At 41.6% G+C, this 25,069-nt stretch overlaps 1 protein-coding gene across 1 annotated transcript in view; it reads left to right on the top strand.

Annotated features, from left to right (window-relative positions):
- The first annotated feature begins 5,850 nt into the window (after window positions 1–5,850).
- LOC143924490 (ectonucleotide pyrophosphatase/phosphodiesterase family member 7-like) overlaps window positions 5,851–25,069 on the top strand; it is a 112,677-nt gene continuing 93,458 nt past the window's right edge. Inside the window, exons 1-2 of the mRNA XM_077448820.1 lie at window positions 5,851–6,253; window positions 16,128–16,273. Of these exons, the coding sequence (XP_077304946.1) occupies window positions 6,001–6,253; window positions 16,128–16,273 (399 nt within the window). The 5' untranslated portion in view covers window positions 5,851–6,000. The remainder of the gene's footprint in view (window positions 6,254–16,127; window positions 16,274–25,069) is intronic.

The raw sequence follows: 25,069 nt of genomic DNA, 5'->3' as shown, positions 1-25,069 counted from the left end.
CTGAGAGATGGGACTGATGGGCACTGATAAGTGGCACTGATAGGTGGCTCTGATAGGTGGCACTGCTGGGCACTGATGGGCGGCACTGCTGGGCACTGATGGGCGGCACTGGGGTGCAGCACCTTTGAGGCAGATTGTGGGCACTGTGGGTGGCACTGTGGGTGGCACTGCTGGGTGGCACTGTGGGTGGCACTGCTGGGTGGCACTGTAGGCACTGCTGGGTGGCACTATGGGCACTGCTGGGTGGCACTGACGGGGGGCACTTACTTTTATTCAGGATGGCACTGCAGGGGGCAGGTGGGCACTGGCAGGGGGCAGGTGGTCGCTTGCATTGCTGGCCGTGATCGGGACTGATGTCCCGATCACGGCCGCCGGTGATCGGCTTTTTTTTTTTCTAATACTAGCCGATTACCGGCTCCGTTATATCACATGATCAGCTGTCATTGGCTGACAGCTGATCACGTGATAAGGGGTCGGGATCGACCCCTTGCACGGATCGGTGATCAGGCGAGTCTCATGGACTCGCCGATCACAGAGCGCGCCGCGCGTGCCCCTCAGTCCCGGAAAAGGAGATCCGCGCTGTAGCCGTCAATTGACTATAACGTGGATCTCAAGTGGTTAAAAGACTTTTTTTCCTGCACAAATGACACTTTGTGCAGGGACAGTTCTAAGCACCAGAAACATGCGCCCCTTCACAGGCATACTATAGATACCCCCCAGCTACGAAATTTAAAGGAATATTACACTTTTATTGTTTCACTTTAATCATTATTAAAATCACTGCTCCTGAAAAAACGGCCGTTTTTAAAACTTTTTTTTGCATTGATCCATGTCCCCTGGGGCAGGACCCAGGTCCCCAAACACTTTTTAGGACAGTAACCTGCATATTACCCTTTAAAATGAGCACTTTAGATTTCTCCCATAGACTTGTATAGGGTGTTCCGGCTTTTCGAATTTGCTGCGAACAGCCCAAATTGTTCGCTGAACAGGCGAACAGGCAATGTTCAAGTCAAACATGAGTTCGTCTCGAACTCGAAGCTCATCCCTACTCACAACATATAGTGATAAAAGTAATGGAGAGGGCTCATACTGCATTAATGAATAAAAGTTAATTTATTGAAAATGAAATTGCACTTACAGCATAGTTGATAATGGAGAGATAATCATTAGTAGTACGCGGCCGCCTGCAGAACTGTCCACGCGTGTTGGCACTACTGTTTCCAACCCGACGAGTTACCTTTCAGAAGGCATTGACTGGAGTGGAATGGAGGCTGCATCAACATGTGCAGACCATTCTGCAGGCGGCCACTTCGCAATTATGTGCCATTTTGTGTTGGTCTAAAATCCCAATAAAATACTTTAAAGTTTTTTGGTTGTAGCATAACAAAATGGGGAAATGTCATGGGGTATGAATACTTTTTCAAGGCACTGTATATATACAATTTGTATGGTTGCACATAACACTTTATATATAGTGTGGAATGTTTCATGTTTCAAGTTACATTTTTATTCTTAATTAAAGTGGTTGTAAAGGGATTTATTTTTTTTAAATAACAAATATGTCATACTTACCTCCACTATGCCACTCGTTTTGAACAGAGTAGCCCCAAACCTGGTCTTCTGGGGTCCCTCAGCGGCTGTCTCGGCTTCCCCCCCGCAAGTACTTCTCACATTCATGCGAGCTCCCTCGCATGGCGAGAAGTACTTGCGGGCGCACTCCCGTGATACAGCCACCAGCTATAGCCGCTCACTGTATCACTTGGCCCCTCCCCCCAGCGCGCCGTGTCATTGGATGTGATTGACAGCAGCGCGAGCCAATAGCTGCGCTGCTTTCAATCCATCCACTCTAGCCAATCAGCGGCCAGGCTGAGCGGCAAAGAGGATGTCGGAGGCGAGCGTGGGACTTTCGAGGGGTCAGGTAAGTAAAACGGGGGGGCTTGGGGGGGCGCGGCACTGTCAGATGTTTTTTCACCTTAATGCATAGAATGCATTAAGGTGAAAAAACTTTTATCTTTATAATCCCTTTAATTGTCACATTTGTTTTGGGGCACATTTGAGTCAGAAACAGCAAATCTTATGCCTATACACATATTACCAAAACACCTGAACCTGCTGATACTTTTACTCATGTTCACCTTATGTTACTAACTATGCATCATTCTAGTTATCACATTCACTACATAAAAAAGAAACAATCACTGAACAATCACAAAAATATCCCCTTTTGCTTGAACATTTCTGGTAACAAAACTAGTACATCAGGTGCTTGTTACCTTGTTAACACTAGAGGTGACACCAAAAATGTCACAAACAGCAATCAAATCAGCTGATGTTCTTTAATAAATATCAATTTATATAAGGATTCACTGACAAGTAAGCTTTTAAATATGTTTTCCTTTTTGCCATTTTTCTAATTTTGGATAGGAAGAGGAAGAGTTGAAACCTTGTCAGGTTGTCACTGCTGTCTGTCCATGCTAGTGAAGATACACCTTCCCTATTTGTCCTGCTGACCACGAATTCTGTACTGAAAGTTATGGGAAGTACAACATTGTAGCGTTGTCACAGGAACAGGAGGTGAAGGGAAGACTAATATGGCACCAATAGGGACAACTATCTAAGAGGGGATGAAGCCACAAAAAAAACGGATAGTTCCTCACTCACCTGTTGCCTAACCTGCAGTCTAGGGACTGTGTGGGTGATCTTCTAAGGGTCCTTTCACACGGGGCGAATCAGTGCTGATCCGCCCCGTGGATATCCGCTTGCTCAGCGGATCTCCACTGAGCAGGAAGATGACAAGTCCGTCTCTGCACACTGCGCAGGGACGGACCTGTCAGAGTGCCGCTCTCCCCTATAGGAGGTCGGGTGACGACGGACCGCAGTGTCTGTCGTCACCCAATCCGATCCGACATTGGGTGGAAAAATAGCTTTTTCCTCCGTCACACTTTTTTGGATCGGAGCGGCACGGATGTCAGTGGACATGTCACCGCTGACGTCCGACGCTCCATAGAGCTCTATGGAGCATCCGTTCAGGTCCGCCTGAAAAACTGACAGGCGGACCTGAATGGATCATCCTTGTGAAAGGGGCCTAAAGGCAAATTGCCCCAGAGCTTAGTAAATGAGCATAAGCTCTGCTGGCTTCCATCACCCATCATGTACAAACAAAATGCTGTTTTTTTATTTTCCTTACATGTGATTGGGTATTCTTTGCAAAGTGAAACTTTAGCTCATTTAATAAGCTCTGGAGCAATTGTATTTGCAGCGTGCAACTGCACTTTGCAAAGTGCACAGTCTAGTTGCCTTTATTAATCAACCCCGGTATGTAGTTCTTTGGCACTTATCGTGTAGCCTTGAAAGCCCTAGCACACAACATTCTGTATTTTGCTTACCTAGGTGCCTACTCAGGTCAGTGAAGGAAAATATTTTTAAACTGGCTTCTAGTAGTTAAATGGTTTAATTTATTTCTTTCATGCCATCTTTTTCTATGCAATGCATTAATTTCTCTTTTTATATACGTATTTATTTATTTATTTCACTTCAATCTCTCGTCATGGATCTTGTTGAAAAAAATATCAAATGTGGCACATATATTTTTTAAGAGAGCTGTAAGGATAACAAATGTGGAAGCATTGATTCATAGGGGGCTGTAATTGCAGTGATCTCTTTTGTCTTGAACCATGTCCCCAGTCTCCAACAACTACTATAAATTTTCTGCAGTCTCACATAGGTCTTTATAGCATTACATTATGTGTGTTTTTTCTGTGATGTCAGGGGCCACACTTGAAGCTCCTTATATCAAGTAAGTTGACCCCCGCTGCTTATCCATAATTTAAAAGAAAAAAAAATAAGTTGTGTCTAAATAGACTTTTTTATTTTTTTAATAGTTTAATTGCCAGTGAAATATACATGTTCTTCTAATTCTAGCCACTAGCTAGGTAAACAGTACACAGGTACAAAATACATGAAGATGCAATGCTTGAGAGGGTGTTAAGATGCCAGTACTTATAGATCACTTGACCACAGAGAGTATACAAAGGAGGTTGCTGCAACTTTTGGATTATGGTAAGGTTATGGGAGTGTTAGGATTGAAGATAATTGATTTTTTTATTCGTAGATAAACCAGTCACTCCAATATTCCACCACCTTCCGAAGGTACACAAGAAACAGCTCCCTTTTCAGGGATGTCCAATAGTAGCAGGTATCGGGTCATCTTTGGAGAGACTTAGTGAATGGGTTGATGAGCAATTACAACCTCTAGTCAAATGTCTACCTGGCTATGTTAGAGACACAGGGCACCTACTGGCACACATACACATGAAATTAAGTGGTCGGCTAACCGCTGTTGGATTACAGTAGATGTTAAAGTGCTGTATTCTTGTATACCACATCATTTAGCATTGGAAGCTGTTAAATATCATCTTACATGATATAGTTGTTATGAACAAGAATTGTGTGAGTTTATGTGCCTGGCCACAGATTTCTTGTTAAAACATATTTATTTTATGTTTGACTCCAAGTACTATTTACAATGCCATGGTGCCTTGATGGGCTCTAGGTTCTCCCCCTCATTAGCAAACTTGTATATGGGTTGGTGGGAGGAAAATGTTATTTTTTCCCAGGACAACCCACATAGAGAATATATTGGTTGGTATCGTATTTGATTTTTGTATGGAAAGGCCAGTCCAAGCCAAGTCTATCTCAATGCCAATCATTTGAACCTCAAGTTCACACATAACTCGGATCCAGTCAGTATTGACTATCTGGATTTAACCTTGGTAGGCAATGAGGAAAGTGGACTGGTCTCTACCAAAACCTACAGGAAACAGTGTGCAGGTAATTCACTCCTCCTTGCATCTAGCTGTCATCCAGCTCATACGATACAGGCATTGCCAGCAGAAGAATTTAAAAGAGCAAGGAGGAATTGTTCTTCTTATGTTGATTTCACTAAAGATTGTCACACTGTTTCTAGTAGGTTGAGAGAATGAGTTAGCAGGGAGAAGGGATCACAGCGATTTGATTGGGAACTCTACTGCTTCTAGTAAGGGGACACAACCCCATGGCAGGGGAGGCATTTATTTTGTGACAACCTATTCCCAACAATACAATCAGATCATTGCGATCATAAAACACTGCCTCCTTTTTTATTCACAGATAAAACCTTGCTTGAAATTTTGAAACAGGGGTGCAGTTTTTCTAGTAGAAAAGCTCCCACTCTAGGTACAACGCTTTCTCCTTCCCTATTTTGTTCCCATAACCCATCTTCCTCCAATTCATGGTTGGGGTGGTGGGTTCCTATCCTTGTGGTTTTGCCACCTGCAAGCAGTGTAAAAAACAAAGAAAAAGTTAGACTTACTTTGTTTTCAACAGACAAAACACATTTAATAAAAAAAATTGTAAATTGCAATTCCAAAATGATTGTCTATTTGATTGAATGTAGCATATGTAAGATGCTGTATGTGGGATGTACTATCTGCAATCTGCGTGTTAGGATATCAGAACATTACAAGTACACTCTTGCGGTACCATAGTACAATAATGCAAAAAATCTTTCCACTTTATCTAAATACTTCAGAAAATGTCATGGTGGCAAACTTGAGTCATTTTTCTTATGTGGTTTAGAACATGTGAAAAAACCTATTAGAGGGGGAAACATCTACAACATCCTGATGCAGTGGGAGGTGTGGTCGATATATAAATTAAATACTCAAGTTCCTAGTGGAATGAATAACAAAATGGATGTTATGCTCCAATAAATGTTTTGCATTGAAGAAGCATTTGTGTTGCCAGCATTTTGTGCTATTTGACGTTGGGATATAACAGCCTGTGCACTGACATTCAGCTCATTATTCTTCACTATGCGGTAGAGCTAGGGTGAGTTTTGTTGTTAAGATATAACTATCCTAAGTGAGCTTTGGCCTGATAAGCAACTGATAAGTCACGGACATACAAATTTTTCAGTGACAGCAGATCTTAGCTATAACTGCGCACCATCTATATACCACCATGAAATATAATTATTTTGTTGTTCTTTTTTTATTTCTTTTCACAATTATTTTTTGCAAGCCAATTTTTAGAAATGGGAAGGAAACACACAACAAGCTTCTTGTCATATCCTTTGATGGATTTCGTTGGAATTATGACCAAGATGTTGACACTCCACTACTGGATTACCTGGCTGAAATAGGTGTTAAAGCAAAACACATGACCCCACCATTTGTGACAATGACATCTCCATCTCATTTTACTACGATCACTGGTAAGTAAAAAAATCTTAGATATTATTACTATTAAGCACAATTATAAAAAGTATTTGTGTGTAGGCAGGTGGCTGGGAACAGTTTGCTGTGTCTACAGAGCATATCTGCTCCATCTGGCCAGCGGTGTTAAGGAGTGATGCTGTCATTCTATGATCACTAAGGGCTAATTCACACAATGTGCGGTGACAAATATGTTACTGCATTGTAAAATGTCTGTCACCACACTGACTCAAAGGAAACAATTGTTTCCTGTGTGTCCCATTCACACTGTAATACAGCCTAGGGCAGGAACTGAAGGGCAGCACAGTGCATTGAGCTGCTTTACAGCACCATGATGAAAGTGTATGTTTTGTACATTTCAAATAAAGTTTGTACAAAACAAAAAAAGGGGGAAGCTGTGTAATGCGCTAAATCACGCACCACACTGCCCCCTACCACAGTCGGTAACGGACATATGTTTTCTACTATGGGCTCCAAATGAAATCTTAAATGCAAACGTATGGAAGCCTGTGTCATTTATTAACACAGAATTGTCACAAACTTTGGGCAGCCATCTTAGACACAGGAGGGCTATATAAAGCTTGTACTCTATTACAAATGTGCCAATTGTTGTAGAAAAGGCAAGGACATGAACCTGACTTGATAAGGACTGTTGGGTCTGGGCCTCAATTTTAGATTAGTAAGGAGACAAGTTTTTCTCCAGCTATTGGTCAGGCACCACTCTGTTGTGGAGCTGTCCATTTTAGGATGGGATTGCTATAAGCAAAGGATCCATGTACTTCAGCAACATAATGAGGGCATGCTTCTGTGTATAAAAGCTGTATTTTTGTTTTTTGCTCAGTTAGCTGTTAAATGTGCTTTACTGTTTAAAGTGGATCTGAAGAAGGCCAGTTTCTACCTGTTTATTTGAAAAAAAAAATCCATCTTAAAGGAACACCTGGTTTACTTCTTTGTTTTGTCTACTGCCCCATGGTTACATCCTCCTATACATGGAACAGAGACTGTTTCCAGTACAATTGTTTTCCATGTCAGAAGGCCAGTGCTGTGGTCTTTGCTTCAGGGCATTTGGTGCTGAAAATAAGACAAATACCAATGTTTTCTAAAGTGTCAAAAGAGCAACAAACTGTGCCTAACCCTAAGCCTCCCAAGGTGTAAACCACCTTTGGCAAAATATACGGCTGAGGCCAATAGACCACTTTGTCATGGTGAAGAATCAGGAGCTCCCCATGGAGTTTTGAAGCCTCAATTAGAGGGCAAGGCACAAGTTGACCTATTTACATTGTAGGTCAATATATTAAGGTAAGCATGTAGGCAGGTAACCTACTGTAAATCGGGTTAGCATTTAGCTGCCCAGGTCAGAGGGAAGGAGTTAATATCTTGCGTGGGCTTTTGTTGGGGTCCAGCTTACCTCCCGTGTTCTATAAAAGTGAAGAGGTTCGGATCTTCACCTGTGCAGGTAACCTGGGGTAGACACAGTTAGGTTCAGTTAGGAAGGGAATGTTACTGCATGTTATACATTTTTACCAAGTTACAATAAATAACGATTCAACTGCTCAGAGCCTGGTCTGAAGTTATTCAAGGGGTGCATGTGAGGATTTGGCATATCATCAAAAAAATGGAGTCTTTAGCTACAGTATGGGGTATGTGTAAATTCTATGGTAGGGGTTCATGAGTAACTACAAGGAAAAACAGAAATCACTTGTTGGCATGGTAGCTGATAGGTGACAGGCTCTCCAGTAGCGAGGGGATCAGTACTTGAACTCCCTGCTTAGCTGTTCGTATCCATCCATCACCGGGAATGGACTAGCTTTACAGAGATCTTTGGCCTGGTCACTTGGTACAGAAAGAGAAGAATTAGGTGAGCACCCATGCGGTGCGTTCAAGGTGCTTGTTAGGACCCCATTCTGTTACTGGGAGTGAGGAAACAGAGCTACACTGTTGAAATGGACAATGACTCAGCCTGTCCCTCTGAATGCAATGCATACATCAATACAAGTGTGCAGGACATGGGACAAAGAAGTTTAAGGAGGAACTCCATATCTTGGGTGATGCACACATGTGGCTCATCTCTGAGTTAGGAGACTACCTTAATGTTTGACTTTTCATATGACCATGGCTCCTGCCTGGTCCCCGGGTATTGGTGAGCACGCCTTTAGGCAAAGTATTACCCCATGTGCAAGGGTTAGTGACCCAGTTCAATGCCTGGCATAGTCTAAAGAACCCAACCCAACCTTTTATGTGACTCTTCTTTGGTGCCCAATGAGAGAGGAAAGCATAGTGGATGTTATGGACAACCTGTCTACATCCCTTACAAAATAGGTGGTGTGACTGGTGACTTTAGAGGTGGTATTTGGTCCAGAAATCACGCAGATACTGGCTTGATATTTTCCAGCACTTTTATTGAAAATATAAATGCCTGTTCTTATAAATGCATGCATGATGTTGATTTTGTGATAAATATAAGCACTTTTGAGCACTATATACAGGACTGACAATATGGACTACATACAGTATATACTGTTTTCTCATTTTTTGATGATATATATTGGTGATGTATAATAATTACTAATTAGTTGTAGTGCACATGTAATAAATCATTTGTTGGTTGGACTATATGTGCTGCCCAGAATACAATATTTTGGTATTTAATTGGTATACTTTCTAATAGATTATTTAATTTAGGTTATTGCTCTGCACTTTATAAAGAATATGTTTTGCATTGATGTGGGAACACATGACAGTGCATAGCAGCAATAATTAATCATTTGTCTGGCACTAAGTCACTTAGTGGTAGTGTGGAGTATACTTTTGGTTTTTACTTTATAAATCAGAGAACTGATCCAATACCATTACCAAGCATCCACTGAAAACACCTGAGGATCCCTGGTTTGGAAACCAACCTGTCCAGGGTCACATAGATGCCAGAAGATACACATTACTGGCAGAGTTCCTTGATTGCTTCCTGGGTGTAGAGTCTACAGCCCCAGAGACAGCTGCTGGCAATGGAGGAAGTCCACCTGTAATTTCCACTCCTGGAATGTGAACTGCGGACAGATCGGGAACATGAAGTTCTGCCCAAGACAAAATGAGGTCCATTTATTCTTGGGGCGCTCAACACCTAGTGCCTCCCTGATGATTTATGTGTACCAAAGCCATGGGGTTTGTCTGACTGAATCCTCACTGTGAAACTCTGCAATCAAATTGACCAATACAGAAGAACTAGCCAGAATATTGATAGGCAGTAATTGTTCCATCAGAGACCAGGTTCTCTGCACCGAAATGTACTCCATGACTCTCCCCCAACCTGTTAGGCTTATGTGCATTATCAGCACTTTTCAAGACATGGGAAAAAAAGACTTCCCTGCCTCCAACCACCAGTCCGAAGACTGTCAAGTGCTGGGAAGTAAAGACATTAAAAAGTCCAAAAACTGCATCCTCCTGCCTCACCTTTTCACAATGTTTCACTCTAGAAGCCTAGAATGAAACTGAACAAAGGGAACTCCCTTTAATAAGGCCAAAATATTCACCAATACCCTCATGCAAAGACTAATTGAGGGAAAATCCCAGGACCTGAGATAAAAGACATTTCCCCAGAGGGAGAATCACCCTTGCTGACCAGTGTCCAGGATGAAGCCTAAATATTTCAAGTCCATAACTAAAATCAATGCCAACTTCTGGAGATTGGGGACCCAGCCAAACCTTTCCAGAGTGCGAACTGTGACAGCTACATTGCATTCCAGCAAGTGAACAGATTGCTCCATGACAAACAAATTGTCCTAACACAGCCAAAATTGGAGCCAGGGTCTTTGAGAAAACCCAGTGGGCTGTGGACAGGCCACAAATTAAAAATTATTGTTTTCCACCACAAATTGTAGAAACAAACCTCGGGTAAGGAGGAAAAACTGGGACATGCATTGTAGCTAAGCATCCTTTATGTTCACTGATGCCAATAAAATCTCCCTGACAAAAAGTAACCACCACTGTATGCACAGATTCCATTCAAACCCTCTGTACCTGGAGAAACGTGCTGAGATATTGAGATGGAATATGGAGCAAACATCGATGTTTGGCTTTGGAACCATAAAAAAATTTGAATAAAAACCACAAAATCTTTCTCCTTGTACAAAAGTAGCAACCTTATTTGTGGATTCATAGAACTGTTTGAAAGCCTTAAGTGTGGAGGGGAAATACTTCGTAATTCCAACCTGTACAGCAGACCCATTCGTCCACCACCTCCTCGGCCATATCTCTGCAAAAGCCTGCCTACATCCCCCCACCCAAACTAGTGGGGCTGACCCTTCATTGGGAGGGGGCCTTAGAGTCCCCTTTTGCTGGTTTGGAGACCTAGGAAGACCGGAACTGAAGTTTCATCCTGGAAAGCTGAGGCCTGCAAGTGGTGAAAGGAAAGTCTCATGGAGACAGAGGGAACAGTCAACCTCTGAGTCGTGCCCAAAATCTTCTGGAAATACTTTTTCAAATATTGCCCAAGAAAACCTTCTCTATGAAAAGGAGAACTTACCAAAAGCTTCTTGCAAGGCAATCCTGCAGACCAACACTTTAACTGAAGAATCCTGCGCATGTGTACCAACAAAAGCCCTAAGCGAAAATATGCATTATGGAATCCTTCAAGGCATCCACAACAAAACATAGAACCGGAGGATCCACCAGATGTTCTCTCAAGTCAGCATGATTCCTTGCTGACTCCAAAATCCTGGACAGATGCCTGAGGTCAGTCTTTAGGCTCTGGCAAACTCCAATAGCCACACCCACAGGCTACAAGGTTACATCTAACAAGTCGAAAGATGCATTAGGCAAGGTTTCCAACCACTGGTCAGAAGCATCCTTGAAAACTGAGACATTTGCCACCGAGTACCTAAATTTTTTATTGAGATAAAAGACCACTGCATCTACCAAGGACATGCTCCACTTCTTAATGAACTCCTCCTCCACAGCTGAACAAATCTCTTTGGAGACAGGGTGAGATAAAATCACATATACAAATGCCTCTATTTGCACAGTGCCCAGATCACACTAGGGAGTGTGCCAGAGACCTTCTGCTTTATCCCCACTGAGGCAGACAAAACACTCATCCTTATTGACATAGGGGCCAGATGAACGTGCAACCTAGCTAGTGAGAATACCTGATAAGGGAAAGGGTTTAAAGCCACTGGAAACCTAAATCCTCAGGGGAAGCTGTAGTGGGGGCTATGTCTAGGATCCTTCTGACCTAACAAAGGTACCTGTAAACCCCCTTCTCCCCATATTTTCACCTCTCTGCTATCTGAGACATATGACCTGCTAAACCAAACAACTGGAATTGTGCTAACCTAGCAATCCCAATCAGGCTTGAGATTCTGTGCAAAAGCAACAGTGCAAATGTGCACTGGAAAGGTCCCCCTAGCTGAAGGTCCCCCTAGCTGAAGGTCCCCCTAGCGTCATGTCCCCTTTCTTCAGTGCAGGGTATGGGTAGCACTCTGCTGAATGATGAAAGTCGTAAGAATGGATCCAGAAACCAACCAATCTGAGTCTTAAAACTGTTTAGAAAATCTGGCCCTGTAGTATTGATAAGTACAGCAGTGAGCATCAACTTCAGAAAAAAACAGAGGACCTTTCTGTATGGGAGGGGTTATGTAGGTGGGCACTTGCTGTCATTTGCCAGTGTCCAGTCACCTGTAGGTGGTGCATAACCCTGTGAGCAAGAAATAATAGAGCTGCTCTGTGTCCTGTGATGTTTAATAGAGAAAACAAGTTTTGTTGTGTCTTTTAATGGGCTATTCCTTTTCATCTTGGTATTGTTGGCTGGAGCCCCGCTTTACCTTCCCTTTAACCTTATAGAATATCTAAACCCAAGAATAAAAATTGTAAATATTGCTTTTTTCTGATTCATAGTTGTAGTGATTGCAATAGATTTATTTTTTTTAGGATGAAAACATGTCAATCAAAAACAGAATGTCTGTTGATCTAGCCAGAAATGCAGTGTCCTTGTCACTTCCTGTGAGCTGAACTGAAAGAACAAATTAGTCATATCTTCTTTCTGTAAACTACTAATACCCCCATGTAATAGTGAGTAAGACTTATTAACTTATACAGCGTAAGAGAGTGTAGCCATCCTAAGTCAAGTACTGTATTTTTTTCAATTTGTTTCATTTAAACTTTGCATCTGCTTATGTCAAGTGCATGTCTGCTTTTCATTGTACAATGAATTTATGCAAATATATGCAATCGTATTACTAATTATACAAGAGTAGTTGTGTGATGGACCATAATATGTATGTCTGCTCTATTGCACATAATAAGCCATATTTGCAGTTGGCTATATTTTCCAAATTCTGGAATGATTATATCCCAGGGGAATATACACATTATATGTTAGGCATAATATGACTGTGGTGATTTTTTTCTCGCTCTCACAGTTTGAATGACAATTACTCAGTCATGCAACACTGTACCCATATGAAACTTGCGTCCTTTTTTCCACACAAATAGAGCTTTCTTTTAGTGGTATTTAATCACTAGTGGGTTTTTTTTTATTTTTTGTGCTATAAATAAAATAAAATGTCAATTTTGTGAAAAAAAATGCCTTTTTCTTTGTTTCTGTCATAAATTTTTGCTAATTAGTAATTGTTCTTCATAACTTTGGCCCAAATTTATACTGCTACATATCTTTGGTAAAAATAACCCACGTTAGTGTATTATTTTTATATTATTTTGGTCTTTGTAAAAGTTATAGAGTCTACAAATTATGGTGCCAATCACTGAAAATTGATCACAACTGATCAGGCCTTCAGTACATCAGGTGTATCTCATTTCTTGAAACACTAACAAGTCAGGAAAGTACAAATACCCCCCAAATGACCCCTTTTTAGAAAGTAGACATTCCAAGGTATTAAGTAAGTAGCATGGTGAGTTTTTTTAAGTTGCAATTTTTTCTTTTTATTATTTTTTTTTTACAAAATTGTCATATTATCAGGTTATTTCTCACACACCGCATATGCATACAACAAATTACTAGACATGTGCAGACTAGAATATTTCGTTTCGTTTTTTCGTTTTCGTCCGTAAATTTTATTTATTTAGTTACTCCCGAAATTCGTTTTTATTTATTTCGTTTTTCGTGCAAAAATTGCATTCGTCCGAAAATCCACATGAATTACGGTCGAATCTGTCTTGGAAGGCTTATGGTATCTGTCGAATGGATAAAGAAGATTCGATGGAGCTGCTAAACTATATAGCCTATAGGCGGAGCATTCGATTGCCGAAATGTACGATTGCAGTGTCGTATAGTTGCGACGATCCCGTCGAATATTATTATAAACGTGCAACGATCCCGTCGAATATTATTATAATCGTGCAACGATCCCGTCGAATATTATTATAAACGTGCAACGATCCCGTCGAATATTATCATTTTTTTTTTATTTACTTCCCCCACCCAATTCCAGTATCGTTTCTCTCTGTCGATTCTGTTCTCTCTATGTCGAATATTTACTCTCTGTCGAAGCTTTTCTATATAATAGGACTAATAGAGGTAAACGAAACTTAGGCACATTCGACCACAGGTTCAATAGACATATGGAGTCACGTCGAATCTCCTATTCTATATCGAACGGTCACTTCGAATCTCCTATTCTATATCGAACTGTTGTAACAACGAAAACGAAAAAAAGCATTTATTTATGTCGGATCTTTCGTTTTTCGGAATCTGCACTTTCGTTATCGTTTGTCAAAACGAAAACGAAAATACCTGAAATTCGGACGAAAATGCATTCGGACGAAAACGAATGCACATGTCTACAAATTACACCCCAAAATACATGCTACTCTTCCCGAGTATGGCGATACCACATGTGTGAGACTTTTACACAGCCTGGCCACATACAGAGCAGCAACATTGAAGTAGTACCTTCAGACGTTCTACGAGCAAAAATGACGCATCTCATTTCTCAACCACCTATTACACTTTTGAAGGTCCTGGAGTACCAGGACAATGGAATTTCCCATAAAATGACCCCATTTTGGAAAGCAAACACCCCAACGTATATTCTATGAGGCATGGGCTGCAAATAGGTACTTGGGTACTCTGATGGGCTGCAGATACAGTAGGTAGTCTGATGGGCTGGTGACAGGTACTTGAGTACTCTGATGGCCTGGTGACAGGTACTCGGGTACTCTGATGGCCTGGTGACAGGTACTCAGGTACTCTGATGGCCTGGGGACAGGTTCTCTGATGGCCTGGTGACTTGTATTTGGGTACTCTGAAGGGCGGTGATAGGTACTCAGGTACTCATATGGACTTGACAGGTACTCGGTACTCAGATGAACTGTGACAGGTACTCGGATGAACTGTAACAGGTACTCGGGTAGTCAGATGGACTGGGACAGGTACTCAGGTACTCAGATGGACTGGGACAGGTACTCAAGTACTCAGATGGGCTGTGACAGGTACTCAGGTACTCAGATGGGCTGTAACAGGTACTCGGGTACTCTGATGGGGTGTGACAAGTACTCAGGTACTTTGATGGGCTGTGACAGGTACTCGGGTACTTTGATGGGCCGTGACAGGTACTCGGGTACTCTGATGGGCCGTGACAGGTACTCGGGCACTCAGATGAACCGTGACAGGTACTCGGGTACTCTGATGGGCTGTGACAGGTACTCGGGTACTCTGATGGGCTGTGACAGGTACTTGGGTACTTTGATGGGCTGTGACAGGTACTCGGGTACTCTGATGGGCCATGACAGGTACTCGGGTACTCTGATGGGCCATGACAGGTACTAGGGTACTCTGATGGGTTGTGACAGGTACTCAGGTACTCTGATGGACCGTGACAGGTACTCGGGTACTCTGATGAACCGTGACAGGTACTCGGGTACTCTGATGGACCGGGACAGGTACTCAGGTACATTAAAGGGATCTGTCTCCCCCTCCCCTTTTTTCCTTCCAAAGCAATCTCTGCTACCATCTGATATCCTTCAAGTGACTCTTCCCCCTACCATTGTTAACTAAACGGGGACTCCCTTAGCTATTTTACCATCCCTTGGGCAACTCCATTTTCATCCCTATTGTGCATCAACATGAGGGCCACAACTAGCCAGCAGAAGCGTTCTTCATGTGTTTGGGGTAGCTGACTCTTTACACTGAGAGCCCACAAGTGAGTTAGTCCAGTGTTTGTTCTTTTTTTCTCATCTTATTCGCTCACTTGGGGAAAATCTCTGCCTATTGTCTAAGTATGTAAAAAAAAAAATGTGATTAAAACATTCTTTTTTTTTTAATTTCTCCATTTTCAAAAAAGTTGTGATTGTGACTTTGTCAATTGGATTCTTTTGCCTATTTTGCAATTTCCATGACATTAATACAAGTTAAACACTTATCTCTTTAGTGCATATGTTTTTATCTTTTGTATGACAGCCAGTGAGTCATCTGGCCAAGGTATTTTGGTGGTGTCAGCAGGAGCAACACTCTGCTCTGGGCTCAGTAGTAAACATGGTACCCAGAATACTCAGCAGCTCCTGAGGCGGTAGCGCTACAATATTATTAGGCAAAAACAATTGAAAGTGTCAGATTTTCACAAGCAAGAAAATTAATTAATTATTATACCTCCCAGTCATAAAAAATCAGATTATATTTTCTTCTCAGCGTTTCCTCATGTTTGTTCAATTGGTTATGAAAGCATTTCCTGTGGATATTAAATTATCCCAGGCAGATACATTTAGCGTCTGCCATGCTAAATCTGTGGATCATACAGCTGGTAATTTATTTTGTTGACTTTATTATTACTTATTGTGTCATAATGTAACTTTCAAGCACTAAAATATACATTTTCAATATTTTAATTTTTTTGTAATTGCAATCTTTATATCTGAACATTATAGGACGCTGGATGGAAGATCATGGTGTCATCCATAATCTGATGCATAATCCTGATACTCTTCAGAAGATTTCCTTTAAGAAAACACAAAACATGTCTGAATGGTGGGATAATGGGGTATTGCCTTTGTGGATTACTGCACAAAATCAGGTAATGACAAACCTGCATGATGATACAATTGATATAGCATGCAGATACTGCCGGACACTGTATTCAACTCCAATGAAAGATGAATGAAAAATTGGCTTTAGCTCAAATCCCAGCCTATCGGTCATGCCCCTCTGACATGTTTCACCCACACTAGGCTTAATCATAAAGGACGATTAAGCCAAATGTGGGTGAAACATGTCAGAGGGGACGATTAAAGAACGATTAAGCCAAATGTGGGTGAAACATGTCAGAGGGGACGATTAAAGGACGATTAAGCCAAATGTAGGTGAAACATGTCAGAGGGGCTTGACAAATGGGCTCGGATCTGAGCTAAAGCCAGTTGAAAACAGTGTACAACAGTATTTGCATGCTATATTACATTTTGGAAGTGAGATTTGTTCTATTTCTGCCAGCACTAAAATACAAAGTATAAACCTGTGAGACTGATACTGCAGGCTTGGAGCAGTGCCAATCTGTCATGATACTTTGATAACTGCAGTGAAAAGTAGTTACCAGAAAACATTTTCTGTTCTCTTAATGCTTTCTTGCTGAACGCAAAGCAGGGTCAGTGCAGAGCTGAAAGCCCAGATTTGGCAACACAAGAAATTAAAAATTATATACTAGTTAGATCATGTCGCACTAAACGTGCATGGGGAGCTAAACAATCATTTTTTATTTCTAAGTGCAATTCCCAATTGCACATATACAGTCAAAAACCACAACTGCATATTTTTTGTGAATATTAATATGAATACAGTTGCCATCATCCCCCAACAAAACATTTGTGGATAACTAATCAAATGCACTTTAACTTGATAGTTCTTCCCTCCAACTTAAATAAAGTTAAACTCCAGGCACAAAATCCTAAATTCAAATATATTCCTCAACAATAGGTACATTTCTATAGATATGCAGATATCAATTCACTGTTCAATGCACATTTTCAGGAGCAAAACTATTTCCTACCACATATCCAATCCTGAAAAAACAAGTTCTCAAATCTTTAAAGTGGTTCTAAAGGCAGAAGGTTTTTATATTACCGTATATACTCGAGTATAAGCCGAGATTTTCAGCCTCTTTTTTGAGGCTGAAAGTGCCCCCTCGGCTTATACTCGAGTCACCGCTGTCTGACTGCTCGATCAGCGTATCGAGCAGACAGACGGCGGACATTAAAATTCAAAAGCCGCGCCTCCTTCTCCGCCTCCGCCTGTGATAGGCGGAACACTGAATTTCCCAGCAGTCAGTGTTCCGCCTATCACGGACATCCGTTCATTCTCATACTACGGACGAGTATGAGAGGATGTCCGTGATAGGCGGAACACAGGCTGCTGGGAAATTGAGTGTTCCGCCTATCACAGGCGGAGGACGGAGGCGCAGCTTTTGAATCGTAGAATGGCCGCCGAGAAGAGCGGCGATCCATCGGCACGACACGGGACGGAGGAGGCACGGGACAGAGGAGGCACGGGACACCGGAAGGCACGGGACAGAGGAGGCACGGGACAGAGGAGGCTCGGGACGACGGCGGCTCGGGACGGAGGCTTGGGACACAGGTAGGCTGGACACACACACAAGGCTGCACGGACACACACACACACACACACACACACACACACACACACACACACACACAGGGATGGATGGATGGATGGATGGATACACACACACACACACACACACACAGGGATGGATGGATGGATGAATACACACACACACACACACACACACACACACACACACAGGGATGGATGGATACACACACAGGGATGGATGGACGGACACACAGGGATGGATGGATGGATGGATGGATGGACACACACACAGGGATGGATGGACGGACACACACACAGGGATGGACGGACACACAGGGATGGACAGCCATGTCTCACCCTCGGCTTATACACGAGTCAATAAGTTTTCCAGTTTTTTGGGGGTAAATTGGGGGCCTCGGCTTATATTCGGGTCGGCCTATACTCGAGTATATACGGTATTATTATTATTATTATTATTATTATTATTATTAAAAAAAAACATTCTGTGCAGCAGTTCTCCCCCCCCCCCCAATACTTACCTGAGCCCCTTCTCGAACCAGTAATGTTGCACAAGAGCCTCAGCTGTCCAGGACTCTTCCTCCTTATTCGCCATTGGCACCTGCTGCTGTCAAAGTCAGTGAGCCAAATGTGGAGGAGGAGGGGTCTAGACACAGCTCTGTGTCTGAATGGACACACAGAGAAGCAGCTCAGGTGCCCCACAGCAAGATGCCTGATGTGGGGGCACTTGGCAGGAGGGAGGAGCCAGGAGCACAGGAGAGGGGCCCAAAAAGAGGAGGATCTGGGCTGCTCTGTTAAAAATCACTGCACAGACCAGGTTAAGTATAACATGTTTGTTATTTTTAAACAAAAAAAACAAGACTGTATTATCACTTTAAAGCGGGAGTCCGCCGGGACTCCGCGTTTTTTTTTTTTAAAAGCCAGCAGCTACAAATACTGCAGCTGCTGACATTTAAAATAGTGACACTTACCTGTCCAGCGTGCCCGCGATGTCGGCACCCGAAGCCGATCTGTAGATCGTCTCTCGGGTGCTGCCGCCGCCATCTTGGGTATGGGAATCAGGAAATGGAGCCTTTCGGCTTCATTTCCCGGTTCCCTACTGCGCATGCGTGAGCCGCGCTGCGCAGTAAGGACGGTCCCCGCTGCCTCTGGGATCTGTGTGTTTTCCCACCAGGCAGCGGGGCACTTGCGGAAAGGGGCGGGCACTTGCGGAAAGGGGCGTAATATACACCCCTTTCCGCAGAGAGCTATCCCGGAAGTGGGTGCAGATACCTGTACTGTACAGGTATCTGCACCCCCCTCCCCCCTGAAAGGTGCCAATTGTGGCGCCGGAGGGGGGGAGGGTTCCGATGAGCGGAAGGTCCACTTTAGGGTGGACCTCCACTTTAAAAAACATGATAGGCAATAAGTAATTCGTGTGTGAAATACATCAACAAAACATATGCTGTGAGAACAAGTTAAAATTCTGTTATATAAAGAAAAAAATTAATTAACAATCAATCTTGCATCCCAAATAAGGCAGGAAAGACAGAGGTCAGACATATCCAGGTTTTCAGTTAGGTACAAATTCACCTGAGATACAGACCCTACTAGAAAATACACTTGATAAGAGGTAGAAAAACCTGTGATTTGTACCATTGATAAAAGAAACTCCATTTACTGGAACTGTAGGTGCCACCACACAACATGGTTCTACTTCTTACTAGACATGTGCAGAACGAAAAAATAGTTTAATTTAGTTTTGTTTTGATTCGTTATTTACATACATTTGTTTCATTAAATTTGTTTCATTCATTTAATTTGTTTTCAGAATTTGATTTGTTTATTCGTTTTTCTAATTTGAGTTTGGATCAATGCGAAAAGTTTCCAAATCAATAGTTTTCGAATTCGAAAAGTTTTTGAATTCAAATATTTTTCCAATTTCCAAGAATTAAATAGAATAGAAAATAAAGGAATAGAATAGAAAAAAATAGAATAGGATAGAAAAGAATATAATAGAAAATAAAAGAATATAATATAATAGAGTGAAACAAGACAAAATAGGATAGAAAATAAAATAAAATAAAAGAATAGAATAGAATTTGATACAATATAATAAAATAGAAATATTATAACCATCTTCGGAAATTCGAATAGAATAGAAAATAATAGAATTAAAAAACCAATAGAATAGAATAGAATAATATAACTATTTTTCCAAAATTCGAATAGAATCAATTCGAATTTGAATAGAATAGAAAATAACAAATTAGTATAGAAAAAACAGAATAGAATAGAATGAATATAACCATCTTCCCATTCTAATCTATTATTTTCCATTCTATTCAAATTCAAATTGATTATATTTGAATTTTGGGAAATGTTTATACTGTATTCTTTCTATTCTAATCTATTCTATTGTTTTTTTAATTATATTTTTTTATTTGTTTATTCTTTTCTATTCTTTTCTATTCAAATTGATTCTATTTGAAATTCGAGTTTCAGAAGATGGTTATATTCTTTCTATTCTATTCTGGGATTTTTTTTTTCTATATTATTCAGTTTTTTCTATTCTATTAAAATCTATTCTTTTCTATTCAGATTCAAATTGATTCTATTTGAATTTTAGGAAATGGTTATATTATTTCTATTCTATTCTATTTTTTTTAATTCTATTCTTCTCTATTCTATTATAGTCTATTCTATTTTATTCTTTTTTTTCTATTCTATTTTTTTTATTTATTCAAATTCAAATTTATTCTATTTGAAATTAGAATTTCAGAAGAGGATTATATTATTTCTACGTTATTCTATTGGTTGCTATTATATTCTAGTCTATTATGTTCTTTTATTTTCTATTCTATTTTGTTCTGTTTTACTCTATTATATTGTATTCTTTTATTTTCTGTTATATTCTTTTCTAGTCTATTTTTTTCTTTATTTTATTCCTTTATTTTCTATTCTATTTTATCCTCTTTGGAAATTGGAAAAACATTCGAAAATGTTTAGAATTTGAAAACTATTCGAACTATTCAAAAATGATTCAAATTCAAATTTCATCCGATCTCTTGTTTTCGTTATTTCAGATTTTTTTTAATTCAGTAGTATTGTAATTCAGAAATTCTGATACGTCCGAATTTCCAAAAAATGTCAATTCATCCAAATTTCAATTCGGAACGAAACGAACCACACATGTCACACTTTTTACTTTTTACTTTTTACATGTCACAATGAATTCCATAGCTATCAATACTTGCAGTCTACACAACAGTCCACAATCTACACTCAGCAGAGTGAGGCATTTGGCTGGAGATCTATTCGGCTATGCCAGTTAATAATAATGTGGAAATGGGCTCTGCTTTTAAAGAGTTACAGTAAAATGTGAATAATAATGAAAGCTGTGCTCTGGGGAGATAAGTTTGCATACTTTATTTGTAAAAATAAAAAGGCCCTCTAAAGAGTTAAGATTTGCTAAACTTAATACTTCGGATACCCGTGGGGTTTTTGAATGCTTATCTTGGAATGTCATTTTACCTAAGTACTCACTTTGTGTGATTAATGTGCTTATGAAACAACAACACATCATTTAAAACTGGCAATGGATGTAGTTCATAAACTGCAAGTGATTGTGGCTGTTTTCCAGAATGAAGAGAAGCTTAGGCAGACAAACTTCAAAACAAGAAAAGATTTAGAAACAAAAAAAAAATCTCCAGGACAAAAAAGATTTTTAAACCAGACAATCATTTATTTGGTCACAAAATGACTGAAAGAAGAAAAAATATAAAAAATAGGACTAAATTATTCCTAACACAAAACTATTTTCATCATTAAAGTATATATTCTAGAGGATGTCTGATGTATGACATATCTATTATGATTTGGCACACCCACTATTTGCAGGTTCTAGATAGTTATGGCTGCTTCTGTTACCCTGGATTCAAAAAAGGTATAGCGTATGTATTGTATATTTGCAGATCTTTTTATTTTTGGTTGCTGTGAGAAATATCTGTTTGGATGACACTGAATGGACGCAATTATGTAGATTGGATCTGATTGCTGCTCTATTTGTATGTGATTTAGTAATTGCACATTTGGAAACTTCTCCTATACGGGAAAGAGGGTTTGTAATCGACTTCAAGCTACAGTCCATCTGGGTTGCTTAATATAATGACTTTAATGGCATAGTAAGTATAACAGAAATATTTTTATATATTAACAACTGGTCAACCGCTAGCAGTACATTTACTGGTTCTCCTCTCTGGTTTCACTTACCGTTCAGAACTGCAATCAAGGAGGAAAGCCTGCCAAGTCTGTGAGTAAGAGTAAAAGCAGCACACATACACTTGTTAGGCACACAGTTAACCCCTTGATTGCCCTCCTGATCACCCCCGTCACCCAGACAGTGCCATTAGTACATTAGACATTAAACATCAATTGGTTGTACAAGTGGCAGGGTCTTATTAGAGTACCAAATTAACCACACATATATGCATGAAATATATTTATTTTTTGTACATCATGGGACAGAGAGCACCACAGTAATAACTGTATGGGTTATATGCCACCTTCAGGTGATGGACACTGGCATAATTACAGACAGGAATTCCCCCTCCCTATATAACCCCTCCCACGCAGGGAATATCTCAGTTTTTTCACCAGTGTCTAAAGTGTTGGTCACGGTTAAAATCTGTGCTAAAGAAGCTCCCTGGAAAGCCCTGTCAGGGTCAAGGAGCTGCACAATCTGATCCATTCAAAGGCCACAATCAAAGGCTAAAGTGGATCGTACTCGAGCCTCGGTACGGAAGAATGAGGTTTTGCCTGTAAGAATTCTCCTAAGAGAGCTGGGCCCTGGGATCCTTGGTCACATTTCTATACCTCAGATTTGTTATGGCAGGGTGCTATATGGTTCCAAGGCAGTGGACTCTACATTAAAAGGGGACCCCTTCCTTGAAGGTCTGGCATGACTCCAACCCGCCGTGATGGGTCAATATTGGGTCACTGTGAGTATACCAGTTTGCGGCGGGAATGGTAAGTTAAAAGAAGATCCTGGGACATTCCTATGGACTTCTTTTCTATGAGTAGATGTTGTCTTGCCTGTATTTATATTTTCAACCACTAGAGAGTGTTATTGACATATGTAGTGTTAAACATCTCATGGTAGCCTCTATGGATAATTGTGTCAGCAGTACCTGTGGAGGGGTCTGCTTTCCTATGCTACTGTCAGCAGCTACTCGTAGGGGGAAGAAGGGGGGGGAATCCAGGCATTAGTATTAAACAAAAGGAGGTAGGATTGCGCTATGGGTTATATATGTGTATACAGGTGAAGGATGGGGCTGCCTCTACCAGATATTTACAGCCAAGTTGGTTGGAATAGAATAATGGAGAAGGTGTAGGTAGATATGGCGCTACCCTCAAATTGCAGAACCAAGAAAAGTGTGTGCCCAACCAAAAACTATATATTATCCACTATTAAAAGAAGAAAAAGGCCATTGGACCATAAATTTAAATCAATTGTACTAAATGACCTTTGTCCAAAGTCCAAAGATAAATTGTATCAGAGTTTAGGTAGTACCCTGCCCACCGGGTGTTTACAAAGGTCCTGGCTCCGATTTTGGTGACATTAAGAGCCCAGGGTATAACAGTAGTAGCATACCTCGACCATCTGCTGCTGATAGATCAGTCCATTGCAGGGTCAGATATCTGGAGAATTTAGGTTGGGTTCTCAAACTAGAAAAATCACCAAGAGTTGTGCCGCCCAGTAGGGATGAGCTTCGTGTTCGAGTCGAACATACGTTCGACTCGAACATTGGCTGTTCGTCCGTTCGGCGAAGTCCGAACATTTTGGTCCGTTCGCGCCAAATTCGTGTGGCGCTCACGCCCCACAATGCACTGCGATGGCGCAGTGCATTGCTGGCTCATGATTGGCCAAGCATGCACTGTGACCCCGCATGCTTGGCCAATCGCAGCGCCAGCAGCGAGGAGAGCCATGATTGGCCACAGGCAGGATGCCTGTGGCCAATCATAGCTCAGGCTGTGTAGTGCACGCCCCACACTATATAAGGCCGCCAGCGCGGCGGCCTTGTGTAGTGTGTTGGCATCTGAAGCAGTGGGTGTTCTGTGTACCTTCAACACAGTACACACCGATCGTTTTCGGACGATTTTCGATCTTGCTGTTGTGTAGTGGTTGTTGTCTGCGTGCCCTGACCGCAGTATACACCGCTATATTCACCTCACCTATATAGCTAGTGATCTATCTTTTATAATAGAGCTTGCAGTCAGTAGTGTTAGGAGATAGTGCGTGCTGTCTGCGTGCTCTGTACCCAGTACATACCGCTATATCCACCTACATAGCTGTTCTCTATTTGAGCCCACTTGCCATCTGCAGGAGTTATTGGAAGTTGTGTGTGCCTCCAGCACAGCACAGTATACATCTGTATATACCCCTTTATCTCTGGTGTTCTATAATAAAGGCATCTGCAGGAGTTAGTGGGTGTTGTGTGCCTCTAGCACAATATACACTACCCAACTGCTTTTTTACCCAACTCCCTTCAGGCCATTACCATGTCTGGAAGGCCAGCAAGGAGAGGCAGACAGGTGCGAGCCGATAAAAGAGGGAGCGCAGAGAGAGGGGATGCTCAAGAAGGACAGCAATCTGGCAGTCATGTTCCACAAGCTGCAGCATACTGCCAGGTTTGCTACAGCGATGAAGAGGGAGGGGATGATGAGGGCACTGACTCCACGTGGGTGCCTGGAAGGAGAGAGGAGGAGGAGGAGGAGGAGGCACATGTCCAACGAGGCAGGATGCCCTCCGGGGGCCAGCTTAGGGGCAGCACACCGACTGAATCACACCGCAGAGCTCCGCCTGCGCAGAGCGCTGCCTCTGCGCGTTATTCTAAAAGTTCTTTGGTGTGGGACTTTTTTGAGACGAGTGCATCAGATCGCACCGCTGCTATTTGCAACATATGTCTCAAGCGTATCTCACGTGGCCAAAACATCAGCCGCTTGGGCACCACATGCTTGACCAGACAAATGTTGACCTGCCATGCAGCTCGTTGGCAAGCGTACCTCAAAGACCCACACCAAAGAACAAAGCGGACCTCTCCTTGCTCCTCATCAGCTGGCATCTCCAACCCCACTAGACCTTCAGTCCTCTCTGAAACCTGCTCTGAGAGGAATGAAGGTGTAGAATTAGGTGTGTCACAGCCAAGTGCTTCCGGGAACTCTGCTAGCGGTACACCCACGTCCGATTATAGCAGGCAAATGTCCCTGC

Source organism: Lithobates pipiens, unplaced genomic scaffold (genome assembly GCF_037356315.1).
Source record: "Lithobates pipiens isolate NorthernLeopardFrog02 unplaced genomic scaffold, aLitPip1_a1.2 Scaffold_22, whole genome shotgun sequence".
NCBI lineage: Eukaryota > Metazoa > Chordata > Amphibia > Anura > Ranidae > Lithobates > Lithobates pipiens.
Note: the sequence above shows the minus strand (reverse complement) of the source record. Positions and strands in the feature narration are given on the sequence as shown.